Genomic DNA, 18,465 nt, shown 5'->3' on the forward strand with positions numbered 1-18,465 from the left:
CCCAAAGCAACTCCATTGCAGGAAGCTCTACTATTTTCTCCATCTTTTTTTTAAAAAAAGAAGACTAATAAGGTCTTTAAAAGAGACTGGGCAGCCAGAGTGGTCGAGGGTCTCCTGCTTGAGGGGGGGGGGGTTGGACCAGAAGGCCTCCTCGGTCCCTCCCAACCCTGCTATCCTGTTATTCTCATTTCAGCACAGCTGGGAACGACTGATTCTCATAGATTCTTGCCCTGGAAATAGACTCTCCCTCTTTCTTCCTCCCTCCCTCCCTCTCTTTCTCTCTCTCCCTTTTCCTCCCTCCCTCTCTCTTCTTTCTCTTCCTCTTCCTCCTTCCCTCTCTCTCTTTCCCCCTCCCTCTCCCTGCATCCCTCTTTCTTTCTTCTTTCTCTATCTCTTTCTCCCTCTGCCTATCTCCCTCCTTCTCTTCTTTCCCTCTCCCTCCCTCCCTCTTTCCCCCTCCCTCTCCCTCTGTTCCTCTTTCTCTCTCTCTCTCCCCCCCCCCCCCGCCTCTCTCTCTAGTGCAGCGTTTCCCAACCTTAGGAACTTGAAGATGCGTGGACTTCAACTCCCAGAATTCCCCAGCCAGCATAGCTGGCTGGGGAATTCTGGGAGTTGAAGTCCACGCATCTTCAAGTTCCTAAGGTTGGGAAACGCTGCTCTAGTGCTCTGTAATGACTGCCTTCCTCCAGTTCGGTTTTCTTCTGCAGTCAAACAGGCTTTTCCCATTATGGAAGAAAAGGAGAAACAATGTGACGAAACCAGTAATTAAGAGGAACTGATTAATTAAAGGCCATTTCACTTGCCTGGTCTCGCCAAGCAGGAAAAAAAAAATTACAGTTAGAAGAAAATGTACTTTCCAGAGGAGGAACATTCCAATTTCAAGATGTTGGGAGCTGCAACTGGGTGCTTTAAGTAAGAGAGATACTTAACCAGTAGGCCTGTGCTTATCGCTTGTTTAGATGTACGCCACCTTACAACTAACGGGTCGAGGCTCAGTTGACTTAGAAAGACAAAAAAGAGGATCGGCTGCCTTTGTGGGAAGAGGAGAATGTGGGGCCCTCCGTGTGCTATGAGTCTGGTGGTTTCCTTGCAAATGTTTCGTGACCCAACTAGGGAACATCATCAGGAGGAGGAGGAGGAGGAGCCATCCATGATCTCAAAGACCACGGATGATGAAGGCAGAAGAACATGGAAGGATGAAGGAACGGTCTCGCACGGGTTCCTATCAAAAGCATGGAGAATCTAGGATGGCAATTCCAGACTGCACAGCTCATGCAGGGACATCAGAAGCCTGATGAGAAGGTCCTCAAGTGCAACAAGTAACACTCCTCCCGGCCAAACAATCCAAGGTTACACCAGCGACACAACTTCAGTGTGATCCTTCTTGCCTTCAACCGCCCTGCGCAAACTGCCTTCTCAGCATCCTTCATCAGTTACTACAGATATTAGAAGGGACGGTGCCTGCCGCAGAGGGACAAGAGCAGGACAGCAATGTCCTCCGCCCCAGAAGCCAAACAGCGGTGTGTGTGTGTGTGTGTGTGTGTGTATGTGTGTGTGTTTGGGTGTATTTTGGAGGGTTTTAGCAGGCAGGAGCTATTTCTATCCAGGGGTTGGGGGTCGCGCAGATCATACTGTTATAGTCCAAGACGGTCTCGCAGCTCGGCTTCTCTCACGCAACCCCACGGAAAGAAGCGTCGAGCATTTCCGACAACGCAGCCACACCTTAAACTCAACTCCTGGCTGAAGGTCGGACCCTAAGAACCTCTGAAGACGTCCGCTGGATACTGCATGCAAGCAGTCCTCGGCTTACAACGGTTCGTTTAGTGACCGTTCAAAGTTACAACGGCACCCCTTTTTGCACTTACGACCGCTGCAGCACCCCCAGGGTGATTGACCTTCGGGTGCTTGACAATTGATTCACATTGGTGACAGTCACAGTGTCCCGGTGTGTGTGTGTGTGTGTGTGTGCGCACGCGTGTGTGGCGTGATCCCCTTTTTGCGACCTTCTGACGAGCAAAGTCCACGGGGCAAACTGGATCCGCTTAACAACCGGGTTACTAACTCAACAACTGCAGCAATTCGCTTTAACAACAGCGGCCAAAAACGTCGTAAAATGGGGCGAAACCCAAGGCAACAAATTCTGTTCGCTTAGCAACTGGGCCCAACTGTGGCCGTAAGCTGGGGGGGATTACGCCCACTACGCAACGCGTAAAATTCTGCCTGCCGAGCCCCGCAAGGTGCCGGCGACGGCTCGCGTCCTTCCGAAGCGTCAGTTGGAAAGAGAGACAGGTGGGAAATTGGGCAGACTTTGATTAGTTTTTTTGTCTCTGTTTATCCTTCGAAATGAACGTTCGGCTTTCTCTATCCATTAGAAGCCTCCCACACCGGCTCCTGGGTGGATCTTCTCCTATTTTTCTTGCCTTTCTAACGAGAGGAGCAAAATCAATATCTGTCACGGAGAAACAAAACTATTAGTCAGCTACTTATTTTGTAGGAGGCGAAGGAGTTAGAACAGCAGCCGCCAGAGGCGAGGCGGCATGGAGGAATAAAACAAGTATCTACAATTTGCCTTCTCTACAGCAGGGGTCCCCAACCCCCGGTCCGGGCTGCGGCATGCCAGCAACTGGTCCGCACAAACAAGCAAATCCCCATCCTTGGGATGCAGACAGCACACAAAACCACGCACCCCTCTCGTCCGCAGAAAAACCTCTCCCCACGGAACCGGCCCCTGGTGCCCAAAAGGTTGGGGACCTCTGTCCTAAGCGATCATCTAGTCCAGGAGTCCCCCAAACCCCGGACCGTGGACCAGTACCGGGCCTCGACATGCCAGCAACCGGTCTGCACAAACACACAAAGTAACGCCTGCGAGATGCATGCAGCACACAAAACCACGCACCCTCCAGTCCACAGAAAAAACCTCTCTCCACGGAACCAAAGGGTCCCTGGTGCCCAAAAGGTTGGGGTCCTCTGTTCTAGAGCAACTGGCTCACCGCTGCAAGGGAAACATTTCAATTTATGGCAACGGGTTCCTCAACAGCCACAACTCCAGACCCTTCGACGTGGGAGAATCAAGAGGGCTGATTCAAAATACACAGCGTAATTAAGCCTACTCCACTGAAGGTAACTGCAGAATAACTCGCCGTAGAGATCTCTTTGTTCCAACTGTTTTAAGCGGTGGTGATGAAATTTAGCACGACGACAATATTACGTGGGGAACTGTCATCTGCAGATGCTTCCAAATTGGGGAGTGGGCAAAGGCTCTTGAGAGTCTGCAAGAAGGCCCAGTCGGTCAGCCCCAAAGGAAACCAATCCTGCGCGTCCTTTGGAAGGACGAAGACCAAAGCTGAAGCTCAAATACTTTGGCCACCAAATGAGAAGAGAGCATTCAATGGAGAAGAGCCAGGTGTTGGGAAAGATGGAAGGCTGAAGGAGAAGGAAGACGGTGGCGGAGGAGAGATGGTTAGATGGTGTAACTGACACGATAAACGTGAAATTGGGCAAACTCCAGGAGACAGCGGAGGTCGAGGGTAGGCCTGGCATGCTGTGGTCCATGGGGTTGTGTAGAATCAGGCATGGCCCAGCAACTGAACCACAACCATGTATGGCTGAGAGAGCTGGACCACGAGGAAGGCCGAGCACCAAAGAATTGTGGTGCTGGAGAAGACTCTGAAGAGTCCCCTGGGCTGCAAGGAGGTCCAATTGGTCAACCTTGAAGGAAACCAACCCTGACCATCCTTTGGAAGGACAGGGACTGAAGGTGAAGCTCAAACACTTTGGCCACCAGAGAAGAAGAGAGGACTCCTTGGAGAGGACCCCGATGTTGGGAAAGATGGAAGGCCGAAGGAGAAGGAGATGGCAGAGGAGGAGAAGATGGTTAGATGGTGTCATCAGTGCAACGAACGTGAATTTGGGCACACTCTGGGAGACAGTGGAGGTCAGGGTGGGGACAGGGGTGGCTCAGGAATTCTGGGAGTTGAAGTCCACGAGTCATAAAAGAGCCAAAGTTCCCCACCCCTGTCCTAGACCCGTGGCTCCTGCTTAAAAAGCAAGGAGTGGGGGTGGGGAGGTTGGTTTGCACAGATTTGTCTTGTGTGCCAGTTGTGTTTGATCCTGGACTGGCCAGCTCAGCTCAACTGGATTACTGCAATATGCTTTTACACGAGGCCTAGAGGCTAAAAGATACGAAGAACGGCTGCAGGAACTGAGTTTGTCTAGTCTAGAGAAGAGAAGGGTGAGGGGTGACAGGATAGCGGTGTTCTGATATGTGAGGGGCTACCACAAAGAAGAGGGGGGTCACCCTATTCTCCAAAGCGCCCGAAGGCAGGACAAGAAGCAACGGATGGAAACTAATCCAGGAGAGAAACAACCTGGAACTAAGGAGAAACTTCCTGACGGTTAGAACAATTAACCAGTGGAACTCCTTGCCTCCAGAAGCTGTGAATGCTCCAACACTGGGAGGCTTTCCAGAAGAGACTGGAAACAGGTGAAATAAAGTCTTCTGACTTGGGCAGGGGGGTGGGGTGGACTAGAAGACTTCAGAGGTCCCATCCAGCCCAAGGTTTCTATGCAACTCTACGATTCCTCTTTTCCAACACTGTGCATAATTTGTTCTCGCAACTGTCAGCACAAACCGTGATGCTTTTCCTTTATGTCTTCTGGGACTGTACCCAATAAAGCTATTTGTGGTTTCAGCTCACATTTTATTTTTAGGATTGACTTACCACGGGCTGTTTAGTTATATCCACCAAGTCTTTAATATTGTAATACTGGTGTTTCTCAAAAGCGGAGAAGAGCATGTCCAACACCTGCTGCTTTTCAGCCCGGGCCCGCTTCCCGTCCTCTTTTTTCTTCTTTTCGTAGTCAATCTATTCATTGAAATGACAGCAACAACAAAAATACGTATTTTCAAACTAGTTGGGGAGCGTTGTGTTTAACAGCGGAGAGAAATAATCAAGCTCCCTTTAGTTTTTATGGTAGCGCGAAGAGGGATTTTTAGGGTATTTTGATAGAACTGGGTTTAATTTCTTTAAAAAAGGTTTTTATTTATCCCATAAAGCAATTCAACGCAATGAATTGATGTGACATTCAAAAGCACTCTTCACCCAACAAACCAATTTTAATGTGGCAACAGAGGGGAATATATCTGTAGCTCGGGATTCAACTGTGGGGTCCTTGGTGCTCTCCAAGCTCAGCTGTTTCTTGCAGACGTTTCACTACCCAACTAGGTAACATCATCAGTGCTAGAAAGGAGTTGAGGAGGAGGAGAACTGTGGGGTCTTTGGTGCTCTCCAAGCTCTGTTGTTTTTTTGCAACTCCCCTCCCTTCCCTCTCCCCATGTGTCTTTGGCTGTAAGGTTTCATTTCAACATTTTATGTTTTAACTAAGATGTAACTGTAAGCCGCCCAGAGTTACTCTATGGTAAGATGAGCGGCCAATAAATTTAACATCCAGACATATATTATACACACACACATATATTATACACACACACACACACTCACACACCAGCAGCTCCCAACCTTTTCTATACCCCGCACCCCTAGAGCGCTTCTGATAAGATTCTCACACCCCTTACAAAAGTTCGAAATAACGGCAACGAGTTATGCATATACGCTATAATTTTGAAAACTCTAGTTTTTGCACCGCCTGGAATATCGCCTCGCGCCCCCGGTTGGGGACCCCTGACGTCCATCCATACAACACCCTTACTAAGTGGTGTGCGATGCTGAACGATCATATCCGGTAACCTGTCTGAGTTGAAGAACCAGAGTAACAAAGGTGAAAAGCGACTCACGTTGTACTGATGATTAGACACGGGCTTGTAATTGGTGGTCACTGCCTTGTCCAGCTGCACCGTCCAGCTAACTGGTTTAGAGGATTCTTCTATCTGCAGCCTGAAAGAGGAAATGGAAAAAAATCAGAGAGGAGATCAAGAATTAATTAAGGACTACGCTGCATCCTCCCGTTTGTGATTAGTTAAAAATCGTCTCTGAAAGGATGCGGATAAAGAGCAAGTTTGTCAAAGTAAAGTAACTTTTTTGGATTAGACCTCGGAGGCCTTTGTCTGGGGAGAAGGCACGAAACAAATCTGAGGCAGTTATTAGACAGGAAGATTAATTTCTTACTGATAAACAATTCAGTGGAAGCAACAGAGAAACGTGTCGCACAAAATCTCTCTTCGAGACATCGGGAACAAAGTGGTGGTCACTTTACAGTGTGGAAATTGTTAAGAATCATTCAGATTCAAGGAGAGAATCAACCTGGAACTAAGGAGAAACTTCCTGACAGTGAGAAAAATGAACCAGTGGAACAACCTGCCTCCAGAAGCTGTGAATCCTCCAACACTGGGAGGCTTTCCAGAAGAGACTGGACAGCCATTTGCCTGAAATGGTATAGGTTTCCTGCCTGAGCAGGGGGTTGGACTAGATGACCTCCAAGGTCCCTTCCAACATCATCTTCTCTTGCACTGTCAACATGGGGACACGGGGACATGGGGACTGTGAGCTCCCCTAGTATGTCTTAGTGCAGTATTTCCCAAAGGTGCTTTTTCAAAAGGCACTGAAGAAGCTTCTTGGCTGGACGAGAAGCGAAAATGTCTTCAGTCCTGACGAAGCTTCTTGGGCGAGAAGCGAAACGTCTTCAAGGAAAAAAGCAAAGGAAGTCCAGCTGCTTTTTGAAAAAGCATCCTTGGGACGACTGCGATGTGGAGGACTTGAGAATCTCCAGAGGTATACAGCATTTCTTCCTTCTAGTCAACTCTTAGATGACAGATGTTGCCACAGAAATTGTGGCAACGCTGCAATGGTGGACTGTTGCTCACTCACGTTGTTAATGACAGTGGCAAAGAAAAAGCTGAAGGCGCTAGTTTGGTCTAGCGCAGGGGTAGGCCACCTTGCCTCTTTTACGACTCATGGACTTCAACTCCCAGAATTCCTGAGCCAGCGTGGCTCAGCTTTGGAAACCTCTCCCTTTTCCCTCAGCATGGCTGGCTCAGGAATTCTGGGAGTTGAAGTCCACCAGTCATGAAGGGGCTATAATTCCCCATGGTGGCTCAGGAATTCTGGGAGTTGAAGTCCACCAGTCATGAAGGGGCTATAATTCCCCATGCTGGCTCAGGAATTCTGGGAGTTGAAGTCTATTGCCCTAATTCAGGGGTAGGCAACCTTGGCTCTTTTATGACTCGTGGACTTCAACTCCCAGAATTCCTGAGCCAGCCACGCTGAGGGGAAAGGGAGACTTTCCAAGCTGGGCGCTCCATCACTGGAAGTTTTTAAAAAGAGACTGGACAATCACCTGTCTGAGATGGTGTAGGTTCTCCTGCTTGAGCAGGGGGCTGGACTAGAAGACCTCCAGGCTCCCTTCCAGCTCTATTCTATTCTATAACAAACCTTAGCTACCAACATGGGGGGGGTTTCCCCTCATTTTTGTATACACAAACCTGCCTAAGGAAACTCTTCCCGCCCCGCACTCATCCGACATAATGTTGTCAAACAAGCCATATGTGAGTCCCAGCAAAGCTAGTTCGGAAAAGTTAAGTTCTTGGGGGGTGGGGAGGAAATGTCCCAGTTTCTGTGCAGAAAAACAAACATTAAAAGAATTTAAGATGTAAAAGAATCTTTCCCCCCACCCCACCCAAACCTGCCACTGTGTACCACAACGGATGGATCATGAAAGACAGCTCAGAAAGAAGCCGCCGAGAAAAACAATCAGGTATTTTCTGAAGGGCAAAGGTAAATTCTTGGAAAAATGATTCAGGTTTTCAAAGGAGAGAATTAGCTGTCTCCAATGCCTCCTCCGCTTCTTCAAATTGCCGGTTAGACTGTTTTGCTCAGCCACCGAGAAAGTTGTGGAAAGGCCTGGTTGGGTCCCTGCAAGGCGGTTCGAATGAAGGTCCCCAAATTTCAGAAGTAACAAACTCCGGGATTTTGGACCCCATTCTGTAAGTCAGCCCGTTGCAGGTAGACCTGGGTTCAAAAACTAATAATAGTAAAGTTGGAAAGGACCTTGGAGGTCATCTAGTCCAACCCCCTGCTCAGGCACGAAGCTCTCTACCATTTCAGGCAAATGGCTGTCCAGTCTCTTCTGAAAAACCTCCAGGGTTGGAGCATTCACCACTTCTGGAGGCAGGTTGTTCCACTGGTTGATTGTTCTCACTGCCAGGAAATTCCTCCTTAGTTCCAGGTTGCTTCTGTCCTTGATGGGTTTCCATCCGTTGCTTCTTGCCCTGCCTTCTGGTGCTTTGGAGAATAGCTTGACTGCCTCTTCTTTGGGGCAGCCCCTGAGATATTGGAAGGCTGCTTTTAGTCCTTCTCTTCATCAAACTAGAGATGCCCAATTCCAGCAATTGTTCTTTATACGTTTTAGCCTCCAGTCCCCTGATCATCTTTGTTGCTCTTCTCTGGACTCTTTCTAGAGTCTCAACCTCTTTTTTACATCCTGGTGACCAAAATTGAATGCAGGATTCCAAGTGTGGCCTTACCAAGGCACTGTTGCCCTATGAAATACCATCAGGCCTAGTTAAAAGTCACAGCAACACAAGTAAGAATACAGGTAAGTCCTCCCACTTACGACCGCAATGCAGCCCCAAGTTTATGCTGCTGAGACATTTGGTTTGCCCCGTTTTACGATCTTTCTTGCCGCAGTCGAGAAGCGAATGGTTGTTAAGCGAGATATTTGTTAAGCGAAATTTCTCCTTTTCTTTGCAGCCTTCCTTGCCTTCCTGTCACTAAGCGAATCACTGCCATTCTTAAGTTAGTAGCACCCTGTTAAGTGAGTCTGGCTTCCCCACTGACTTTGCTTGTCGGAAAGTCATAAAAGGGGATCCCGTGATCCTGGGGATAGTGCAACCGTCATAAATACGAGCCGGTTGCCAGGTTTGATCCCGTGACCGCAGGGATGTCGCAACGGTCATTAACTGTGAAAAAACAGTCAAAGGTCACTTTGTTCAGGGCTGTTATAACGTCAAACGGTCACTTAATTTTATTTATTTTTATTTAATGAACTGTTCTAAGCTGAGAACGGTAGGATGATATAAAGGCGCCAGCTCAAAATGCTTATCCAGATATTGAGATGTGCTCTTAAATGAGGAGCTAGTTTCAACTCTTTGAAGCTTTCTTAACATGAAGATCTTGACCGCGTTTTACAACACCAGAAATATATATTACGGGTTTTATATATGTCGACAGGTTGCAGGGGGATGGGAAATGCTTATTAGGTAAGATTTATTGTCCAGACCTGGGGTCCTCAAACTTGGCCACTTTAAGACTGGTGGACTTCAACTCCCAGAATTCCCCAGCCAGCATGGCTGGGCAATTCTGGGAGTTGAAGTCCACCAGTCTTAAAATGGCCAAGTTTGAGGACCCCAGGTCTGGACCATGGAAACGTTTAAACACGTTGATTTAGCTGCATTAAAAAAATATATTTTGGAAGAGATCAAAATGCAAACACCCCCCCCCCCCCAAAAAAAAAAAAACCAGTTTTAAAATTCAATCCAGGGACATTCTGTTCTGGAAATTACTAGGCAATACGCATTGATAAACTGATTTTTTTTTAAAAAAAAGTCTTCACCTATATTTAATAAGCAAGAACTGAAGCTTCAGTCCCCCGACGAGTCTCGGTTCGTCTTTTCTGCTTTCAAATCAGTTCACGTTGATTTAACTTCGGGAATGGGATCCTTTTAAGTCAACGAGCCTGCAATTATATGGGCTGGTTGGTGTGGAGGTGTTGCAATTTCCTGATATCTGACTTGTAGCTGGTTATTTACTTTATTTATTTATTTATTTTCACGTAGGTGAGTGGGTGGATGCACAGCTTGTTGCAGCGCTGCTCTCTCAAGTTGAGGGAGTACTGAAGGATGAGTTAAACCTGTGCAATTCACACAATGATCACAAGCAGAAAGACCCAATCCCCTGGCAGACCCAGACTTCAACTTGTGTCTCCTTATCAACTCTGTAAACAGAACAACAGAGCTGGGAGGGACCTTGGAGGTCATCCAGTCCAACCCAAGCAGGAGGCCCTACACCATTTCAGAGAAATATTTTGTCCAATCTCTCCTTAACAACTTCCAGTGTTGGAGCATTCGCAACTTCTGGAGGGAAGGCGTTCCGCTGGTTAATTTTTCTCGCTCCCGGCAAACTTCTAGGTTGCTTCTCTCCTTGGTAAGTTTCAAAAAAATAAAAAAAAAATAATCACAGAGTGGGAAGGGACCTCAGCGGTCTTCTAGTCCACCCCCTGCCCAAGCAGGAGACCCCAAATGGGGTCTTTATTCCATCTCTTGTTTAAATGATAGAGCACCCACAACTTCTGGAGGCAAGGAGTTCCACTGGTTAATTGTTCTCACTGTCAGGAAGTTTCTCCTTATTTCTAGGTTGCTTCTCTTCTTGGTTAGTTTCCATCCGTGGCTTCTTGTCCTGCCTTTAGATGCTCAAACTACTAGAGGTCAGATATATTATTGTGGTTAAAAAAACACACACGCCACAACTGAAAAGATTCTGTAGAGTGCTCAGATTTTTATCTTTATTTTAACGGTCCTCGACTTATGTCAGTTTCTTTAACGACCTGTTCAAAGTTACGACGGCTCTGAAAAAAGGGTCTTACGACCGTTTCCCCCCCCCCCTAGCTAAGTCTAAAAGGTGGGGCAGTTGACCATACAGGCAGGTCCTCTACTTACCACAGTTCATTTAGTAACCGTTCAAAAAGAGCCTTGGTGGAGCAGTGGGCTAATGCCTCCTTAAGTAACACCAGCTGCCTGCAATTAGTGCAGGTTCGAGTCCCACCAGGCTCAAGGTTGACTCAGCCTTCCATCCTTCCCAGGTAGGTAAAATGAGGACCCAGATTGTTGGGGGCAATTAAGCTGACTTTGTAATAATGCCGCTTGGGGGGTGGTGTGTGAAAGCCCTAATAAGCAGGCATATACATAGAATGAAGGCTACTGCTAAGCTTGTAAGCCGCACTGAGTCTTCGGAGAAGGGCGGGATATAAATGGGATTTTTTTTAAAAAAAGTTACAACAGCACCTATGGCCATTTCTCAGAGTTACGACCTTTGCAGCCTCCTCAGGGCCACGTGAGCAGAATTCACTCATAGTTATGACGGCTGCAGCGCCCACAAAGTCGGGGGAACCCCTTACGCGACTTTCTGACAAGTCAACGGGGAAGCTTAACGGCCGTGTGGCTAACTTATCAACGGCAGCAATTAGTTTACCAGCTACAGCAAGAAAGGTTGTGCAAACGGGGCAAGACGCACTGCACAAAAGTCTCGCTCAACGACAGAAAACGGTCGTTAAGTGGAGGACTGCCTCTCTGTGCATGGTTTTTGCCAATTCTGGACCGAGCTTCCAATGAAGCATTCAAAAGTGCGATGCAGGCGTTTTAACTATCCCCTAAGGAGACGGCCTCAGGGACCTTCTTAGCCCATAAAATCTGGAATATTTCTTCCTCGGGAGAAGCACAAAAGGGACTTATTTATGTCACAAAGCACCAGGCTTCTAAAAGCATGATGTCCTTTACACCTCCTCCAAGAGAGAGGCTTCTAAGCCAGCGTCTCGCGCACCGTCCAGATTGAGCGGTGAGTCATTAAACGCTCATATTTTCCTGACTTTCATTAAAATGATAACAGACATCTGCTAGCACGGCATGAGGCATAAAGCTAGAATAGGATTGAACAATGCTAGGAGTGTGTTTTGGTGTGTGTGTGTGTGTGTGGGGAAAGAACCCAATTAAATCTCCACCTGAAAAACTTCGAAGAACACCTAATTTTGCACTAGGAACTAGCAACAGCATTCGTCCAAATTAAAAAAAAAATATTAAAAAATCGAGAATAATATTGATGTTAGCTGATGTAAAAATAGCGGTGTAGGGATAAAAAAAATGTTTCATCAGCTGCAGGAAGATGACAGTTTTTAATTAAGGAACGATAAATCTCGCAGCATTAACTCTTCCAAGATGCAACAAGGCTAGGGTTGAGAAATATCTATTTTGCCGAACGGGGAATGGAATCGCAACGCGTTGCGGTATCTTGTGGGCTCCTTGTCCAAGCTAGCTAGCGAGAAGAGAAAAGCAGCAAACCTTTTGCTGCCTTCCAGCATGGATGATGTTACCTAGTTTGGTAATGAAACGTCTGCAAGAAAGCCACCTTCAGGAATTGCTTGGAAATATACTGCAATTGCTTAGAAATTTACTTCCTGTCTGCAGTCTTAAAATGGGTCCTTGGTGATCTCTGAGCTTGGCTGCTTTCTTGCAGGTGTCTTGTTACTCAAAGCACCGATGATGTTGCCTAGTTGGGTCATGAAGGGTCTGCAAAAAGGCCACCAAGCTCAGAGAGCAACAAGGACCCCACATTTCAACTCTGGGCTACAAATATATTCTCCTTTGTTGGTAATCTTAAAACGACAACTAGTTTTCTGATTTTCCTGCTAGGGAAAGTAAAAAGGGGGTTTTTTTTTGGGGGGGGAGGAAGACAAAGATACAAACACGCCACCAGGAGAAAAAGTCCAAAGGAAGACACAATGGGTGCCCCAACAATGCCCCGAAGGTGTTAACCGTGTTTCGTTAACACTACCATTAAAGATATGTGTACAGCAAACTTCTAGCATTTGTTCTCCCACCGGGTGATAATTGAACGATGCTGCTCTGCATTGTCTAACTTGTTTACGACTATCTCTCCCCAAATCCATCTTTGCTGCTGCTTGGGTGGGCACTCTACAGAATCTTTGCTGCTTCAGGCATTCAGCATAAATCAAGCCCCTTTCCCTGCAATACACACACACACACACACACACACACACACACACACAAACACACACACACACAGAGTCCATTCAATCCATCCCCATCTGCCACTCTCCCTGCTCCCTCTGCCTTCTCAAAGCACGAAGCTGCTGGCAGGCTCGTGAATTCTCAACAGCCTGAGACGGTGTGCAGAGTCCTTCCACGGCTTTTAGGAAGACTAGTTACGTTTTCTCACAACTGGGGTGGGGTGTCCCTAAATCCCTCACAACAGGAGAGGGAAGGGCTGCCAGGTTCCTAGTGCGTGATAAGGGAGGGAGGGAGGGAGGGAAGTGGAAGGAGGGAGGAAATATAGAAAAAGAGAGAGAGAAAGGAAGGAGGAAGGAAGGAAGGAAGGTGAGAGAGGAGGCAAGAAGCAAGGAAAGAGAAAGAAAGAAAGAAAGAAAGAAAGAAAGAAAGAAAGAAAGAAAGAAAGAAAGAAAAGGAGGGAGGGAGGGAGGGAGATAGAAAGAGGAAGGAAGGAAGGAAGGAAGGAAGGAAGGAAGGAAGGAAGGAAGGAAGGAAAAAAGGAAGGGAGGGAGGGAGGGAGAGGGAGGAAGGAAGGAAGGAAGGAAGGAAGGAAGGAAGGAAAAGGAAGGGAGGGAGGGAGAGAAAGAGGAAGGAAGGAAGGCAGGAAGGCAGGAAGGAAGGAAGGAAGGAAGGAAGGAAGGAAGGAAGGAAGGAAAAGGAAGGGAGGGAGGGAGAGAAAGAGGAAGGAAGGAAGGAAGGAAGGAAGGAAGGAAGGAAGGAAGGAAGGAAGGAAGGAAGGAAGGAAGGAAGGAAGGAAAAGGAAGGGAGGGAGAGAGAAAAAGAGGAAGGAAGGAAGAAAGGAAGGAAGGAAGGAAGGGAAAAAGGAAGGGAGGGAGGGAGGGAGGGAGGGAGGGAGGAAGGAAGGAAGGAAGAAAGAAAAAGGAAGGGAGGGAGGGAGAGAGAAAGAGGAAGGAAGGAAGGAAGGAAGGAAGGAAGGAAGGAAGGAAGGAAGGAAGGAAGGAAGGAAGGAAAAGGAAGGGAGGGAGGGAGAGAAAGAGGAAGGAAGGAAGAAAGGAAGGAAGGAAGGAAGGAAGGAAGGAAGGAAGGGAAAAAGGAAGGGAGGGAGGGAGGGAGGAAGGAAGGAAGGAAGGAAGAAAGAAAAAGGAAGGGAGGGAGGGAGAGAGAAAGAGGAAGGAAGGAAGGAAGGAAGGAAGGAAGGAAGGAAAGAAGAGAAAAAGAGAGGGAGGGAGGGAGAGAGAAAGAGGAAGGAAGGGAGAGAGGGAGGGAAGGAGAGACAGAGAGAGAGAGAGGAAGAGGAAGAGGAAGGAAGGAAAAGAGAGAGAGAGAGAGAGAGAGAGAGAGAAAGGGACCAGGGCCACAAAGAGCGTGCTACAGACCCTGAAAAGCGTCTCGTCTCGTTCAGAGCGAGGGACCAGAGGGAAAAGGAGAGGGTGGGAGGCAGCACCTCACTCTCTCTGATTTCCCACGGAAACGTGGAGCTACCAGCAGCGGGACTCCTTCTCAAGCCGAGCATTTCCCGGTTCTTCTTCGGTGGAAGTTGGAACGGCTCCCTCTTCCCCTTTCAGAAATGCCAGAACTGGGTGAGTTGGCGCCAGGAGATGTCCCGACATCTCGCCCAATCCTTCCCCTTCTCCATCCACGGACCTCGCCCGAGGCTCATGAGGACTAGCCTTCCGCTCACCCAGCAGGTCAAGAAAAGACGGCAGCCTCGATTTAAAGTGGACTGAACTAGCAGAGGTGGCCAAATTAACTGTCTTGGTCAGCGACAATGGACTAGTCCAGGGGTCTTCCAACTTGGCCCTTTGATGACTTGTGGACTTCAAACCCTCTAGTAGTTCAGAGGAAGAAACTAGGCAGAAGCCAAATGAAAACAGTAGGATTTGGTCACACCGATGGAGGAGGAGAAGATCTGTAGCTCAGGGCTGAACCGTGGGGTCCCGGGTGCTCTCTGAGCTGGGTGGTTTCCCTGCAGAAGCTTCGTGACCCAAGTAGGGAACATCATCAGGGCTAGAAGGGGGGTTGTGGAGAGAAGGAGGAGGAGGCGGACTGTGGGGTCCTTGGTGCTCTCTGAGCTGGGCAGTCTCCTTGCAGATGTTTCATGACCCAACTACGGAACATCATCAGTGCTGGAATGGAGAGGAGTTTGCAGGGAGGAGGAGGAGGAGGAGGAGGACGAGGAGGAGGAGGAGGAGGAGGAGGAGGAGGAGGATTGAAGGTCCTTGGTGCTCTCTGAGCTTGGGGGTTTCCTTGCAGACGTTTCACATCCCAACTAGGTTACAGTGCTAGAAAGGAGTGGAGGAGGAGGAGGAGGAGGAGGAGGAGGAGGAGGAGGAGGAGGAGGAGGAGGAGGAAGGGCTGTGGGGTCCTTGATGCTCTCTGAGCTTGGGGGTTTCCTTGCAGACATTTCACGTCCCAACTAGGGACCATCATCAGTGTTGGGAGGGGGTAAGGTTTGTGGAAAGAGGGAGGAGGAGGGAGGGGGCTCTGTGCTCTCTGAGCTTGGGGGTTTCGCTTCTCATCCAAAAACATCTAAGTGGCCTCCACAACTCTCAGAGGGAGTGCAAACAAGAAGAGGACTGCAAGGAATCTAAACCCTTCCATTCTTCAGCCAGAAGCGAAGAAGCATCTCGGATGAGGAGCAAAACCTCTTCGAGGAAAAACAAAGTCCGGTTGCCTTTGGGATAACTCCAGAGAATACGGACAGAGGCCAGCCGTTGCTCCATCTTCAACCGAGAAGCCCGGGGATCCGAGTTAGATTTTGGAAGGCGTATCGGTGGTTGTGGACTGGAGAAGACAACACGAAGGTTCCTGGGCACGAATTAAAATTCATCTCTGCAATCGCTCCAGGTGCTCTGATTTAAAGGAAAGCCAATCGCTTTATTTCGCAGCACCTCTACCGCTAGGAGTTCAAGTGGAGAAATCTGCTAAAATGAGTCTTCTCCAGGGTTTTTTTTTTTTTAAATTTTCTTTCATGCTCAGATGAAAAGGATCTTTAGCTCCTCGGAAGAACTTTGAAGTAAGTGGTTCCTGGTATAGGGCAGCTTGGAAAAAGGACTAATGAATCCCACGTCTTTCGTGAAGCTCTCACGATCGGAGTACAAAGCTTCCGGAGCCTTTAATTTTCAGACCTTTCTTCTTGAAAATGTAACTTTTAAATGGAAATCTCTTTTTTTTAAAAAAAAAAAAAACCAGACACTTGAAAATGGAGCTTTAAACTTTAAACAGCAAGATTCTCCTTTTTTTCTCTATTTCTTTTCAGAAACAATATAAGGACTTCTAACAATAAGTCCTCGACTTATAACCGCAATGGAGCCCCAAATTTTTGTGGTTAAGTGAGACACTGGTTAAGTGGGGTTCTGCCCCATTTTATGGCCTTTCTTGCCACCGTTGTTAAAGTGAATCCCCCTTGAGGGGGCTTTTGGTCTTGTGGGATACATTAGCCCTGCAAGGTCAGGATCAGGCCCATGCGGATCCTCCTCACGTCGTCCCGTTGAGTGACAGGCAGTCCTCCACTTATCACCATTCGTTTAGCAACCTTTTGATCATGCGCACGCTGCTTATATGTAAGGCTGTAGGTCTTTACGTATGTTGTATATAGTATGTTTAAATATGTGTTATATATGTGTACACTTTGAGAGCAAGCAACTAAATTTCCTTTTTAATGGGTGCCACTGTGCCCACAGTAAAAAAATGACAATAAAGGTCTGTCTGTCTATCTATCTATCCACCCATCCACCTATTCTCTCTATTCTCTTTCTATATATCCTATCTCTATCTATCTCTCTATCCATCCACCCACCCATCCATCCACCTATCCTCTCTATTCTATCTATCCTATCTATTTATCCACCCATCCACTTATTCGCTCTGTTCTTTCTATCCATCCTATCCTCTCCATCTATCCATCCACCCATCCTCTCTATTCTATCTATCCTCTATTCTATCTGTCTATCTGTCTGTCTATCTGTCTGTCTATCTATCTATCTATCTATCTCAATCCATCCATCCATCCACCCATCCACCTATTCTCTCTCCTCTCCATTTCTATCTCTCTTTCTCTCATCTGTCTGTCTGTCTGTCTGTCTATCTATCTATCTATCTATCTATCATCTATCTATCTATCTATCTATCTATCTATCTATCTATCTATCTATCTATCTCTATCTTCTGTCTATCTATCTATCTATCATCTATGTCTATCCAAATTTATTGTATCTATTGTATCTGTCCATCCATCCATCCATCCATCCATCCATATCAATCTATCTGTCCTGTCCTGTCCTGTCCTGTCCTGCCTGCCTGCCTGCCTGCCTGCCTGCCTGCCTATCTATCTATCTATCTATCTATCTATCTATCTATCTATCTATCTATCTATCATCTCTCCATCTCTCTATCTATCCTCTGCCTGCCCATCCACCCATCCTCTCTATCTCTATCCACCCACCCACCCACCCATCGTGCAAGGGGAGCCTCACCTTTTCAGTTTCATGTAACTTTCGTTGGCTGCCGGTCGGCATTCTGCCCGCTGGACCACGATTCCTTCCAGGGAGAGTTTTTCTAGAACAGAAGGAGACCCAAATTAGCACCAAGTTCCACAAAAAAGAGAGTGTTTTTTGGTTCTGCAAAATACAGGCAGTCCTCGACTTAGCAGCAGTTGGTTCAGTGACCATTTGAAGTTAAATCGGCACTGAAAAAAATTAGCAACTCAAGACCCTTGTTCAAACTTACGACCACTGCACCATCCTCGTGGTCATGGGATCAAAATTCACTGTCACGACCCACCCCAATCCACATCTTAGGAAAACAAAAACTCTTGAAGTCAGTTCTAGTCCAAAAGGAATTTTTACTAGGACATGTTTGGTTGTGGAAATACAAGACAGGACCTGGTATTGTTTTACAGATTGAAACTTTATAAAGAGCTCCTGGTTCAACCCCCCCTTCCCTCAACCCCATTTGGTCAGCCACCCCATCATTTTACTTCATGTCATCCCTTTCGTGGGAAAAAGGGAACTTGGAATCTTTAGGGTTATTGCCTTCTTCCTTTACAGATTCAAATGGAGACACAGGCCAGATGCCTTCTTCCCTAACCCTCCCCTTTGTTCCCCCAGTTCAAAAGGTTTCCCTTGGTCTTTGAAATAACCTAAGGCAGGCTGAATCCACATCCGCTCCTCCTTCCTCGGGAGATGCCAGAATCCATGGGGGGATAATGTTTTAAACATACATTTATGAATGTGATACAAATGGATTCTGACATTCGGACAGTTGGCAACTGACTCACATGTATGACGGTCGCAGAGTCCCAGAGGGATCACGTGACCCCCTTTTGTGACCTTCGGACAAGCAAAGTCCATGGGGGAAAGCCGGATCCGCTTAACATCCGTGTTACGAACTAAACAGCTGCAGTGATTCCCGTAACAATTGTGGCAAGGAAGGTCGTAACAAAAGGGGGAAAATTTCCCTTAACAAATGTCTCGCTTAGCAACAGAAATTTTGGGCTGAACTGTGGTTATAAGTCTACCTGTATGTCTACCTGTATGTCTCCTGAAGTACTCTTCTCAAGACTTCGCAGAATTATTATTTTTTTTTGGGGGGGGAGAGATGCTACAGAACCAGTTGATTCAACGATTCTAGTGACATAAACCCATTAATAAATACAGAAGACATTCCCCGACGTTATGAAAAGAATCAATCTGTCTTCTCTCGCACAGGTG

At 47.3% G+C, this 18,465-nt stretch overlaps 1 protein-coding gene across 1 annotated transcript in view; it reads right to left on the reverse strand.

The window, feature by feature from the left end:
* Positions 1 to 18,465, reverse strand: part of GTF2F2 (general transcription factor IIF subunit 2) — a 67,792-nt gene that overhangs the window by 3,537 nt on the left and 45,790 nt on the right. Inside the window, exons 6-8 of the mRNA XM_083362355.1 lie at positions 17,230 to 17,311; positions 5,795 to 5,894; positions 4,722 to 4,865 (exon numbers count right to left, since the gene is read on the reverse strand). Coding sequence (XP_083218481.1) covers positions 4,722 to 4,865; positions 5,795 to 5,894; positions 17,230 to 17,311 — 326 coding nt within the window. The remainder of the gene's footprint in view (positions 1 to 4,721; positions 4,866 to 5,794; positions 5,895 to 17,229; positions 17,312 to 18,465) is intronic.

Source organism: Vipera ursinii, assembly GCF_947247035.1.
Source record: "Vipera ursinii genome assembly, chromosome: 4".
NCBI lineage: Eukaryota > Metazoa > Chordata > Lepidosauria > Squamata > Viperidae > Vipera > Vipera ursinii.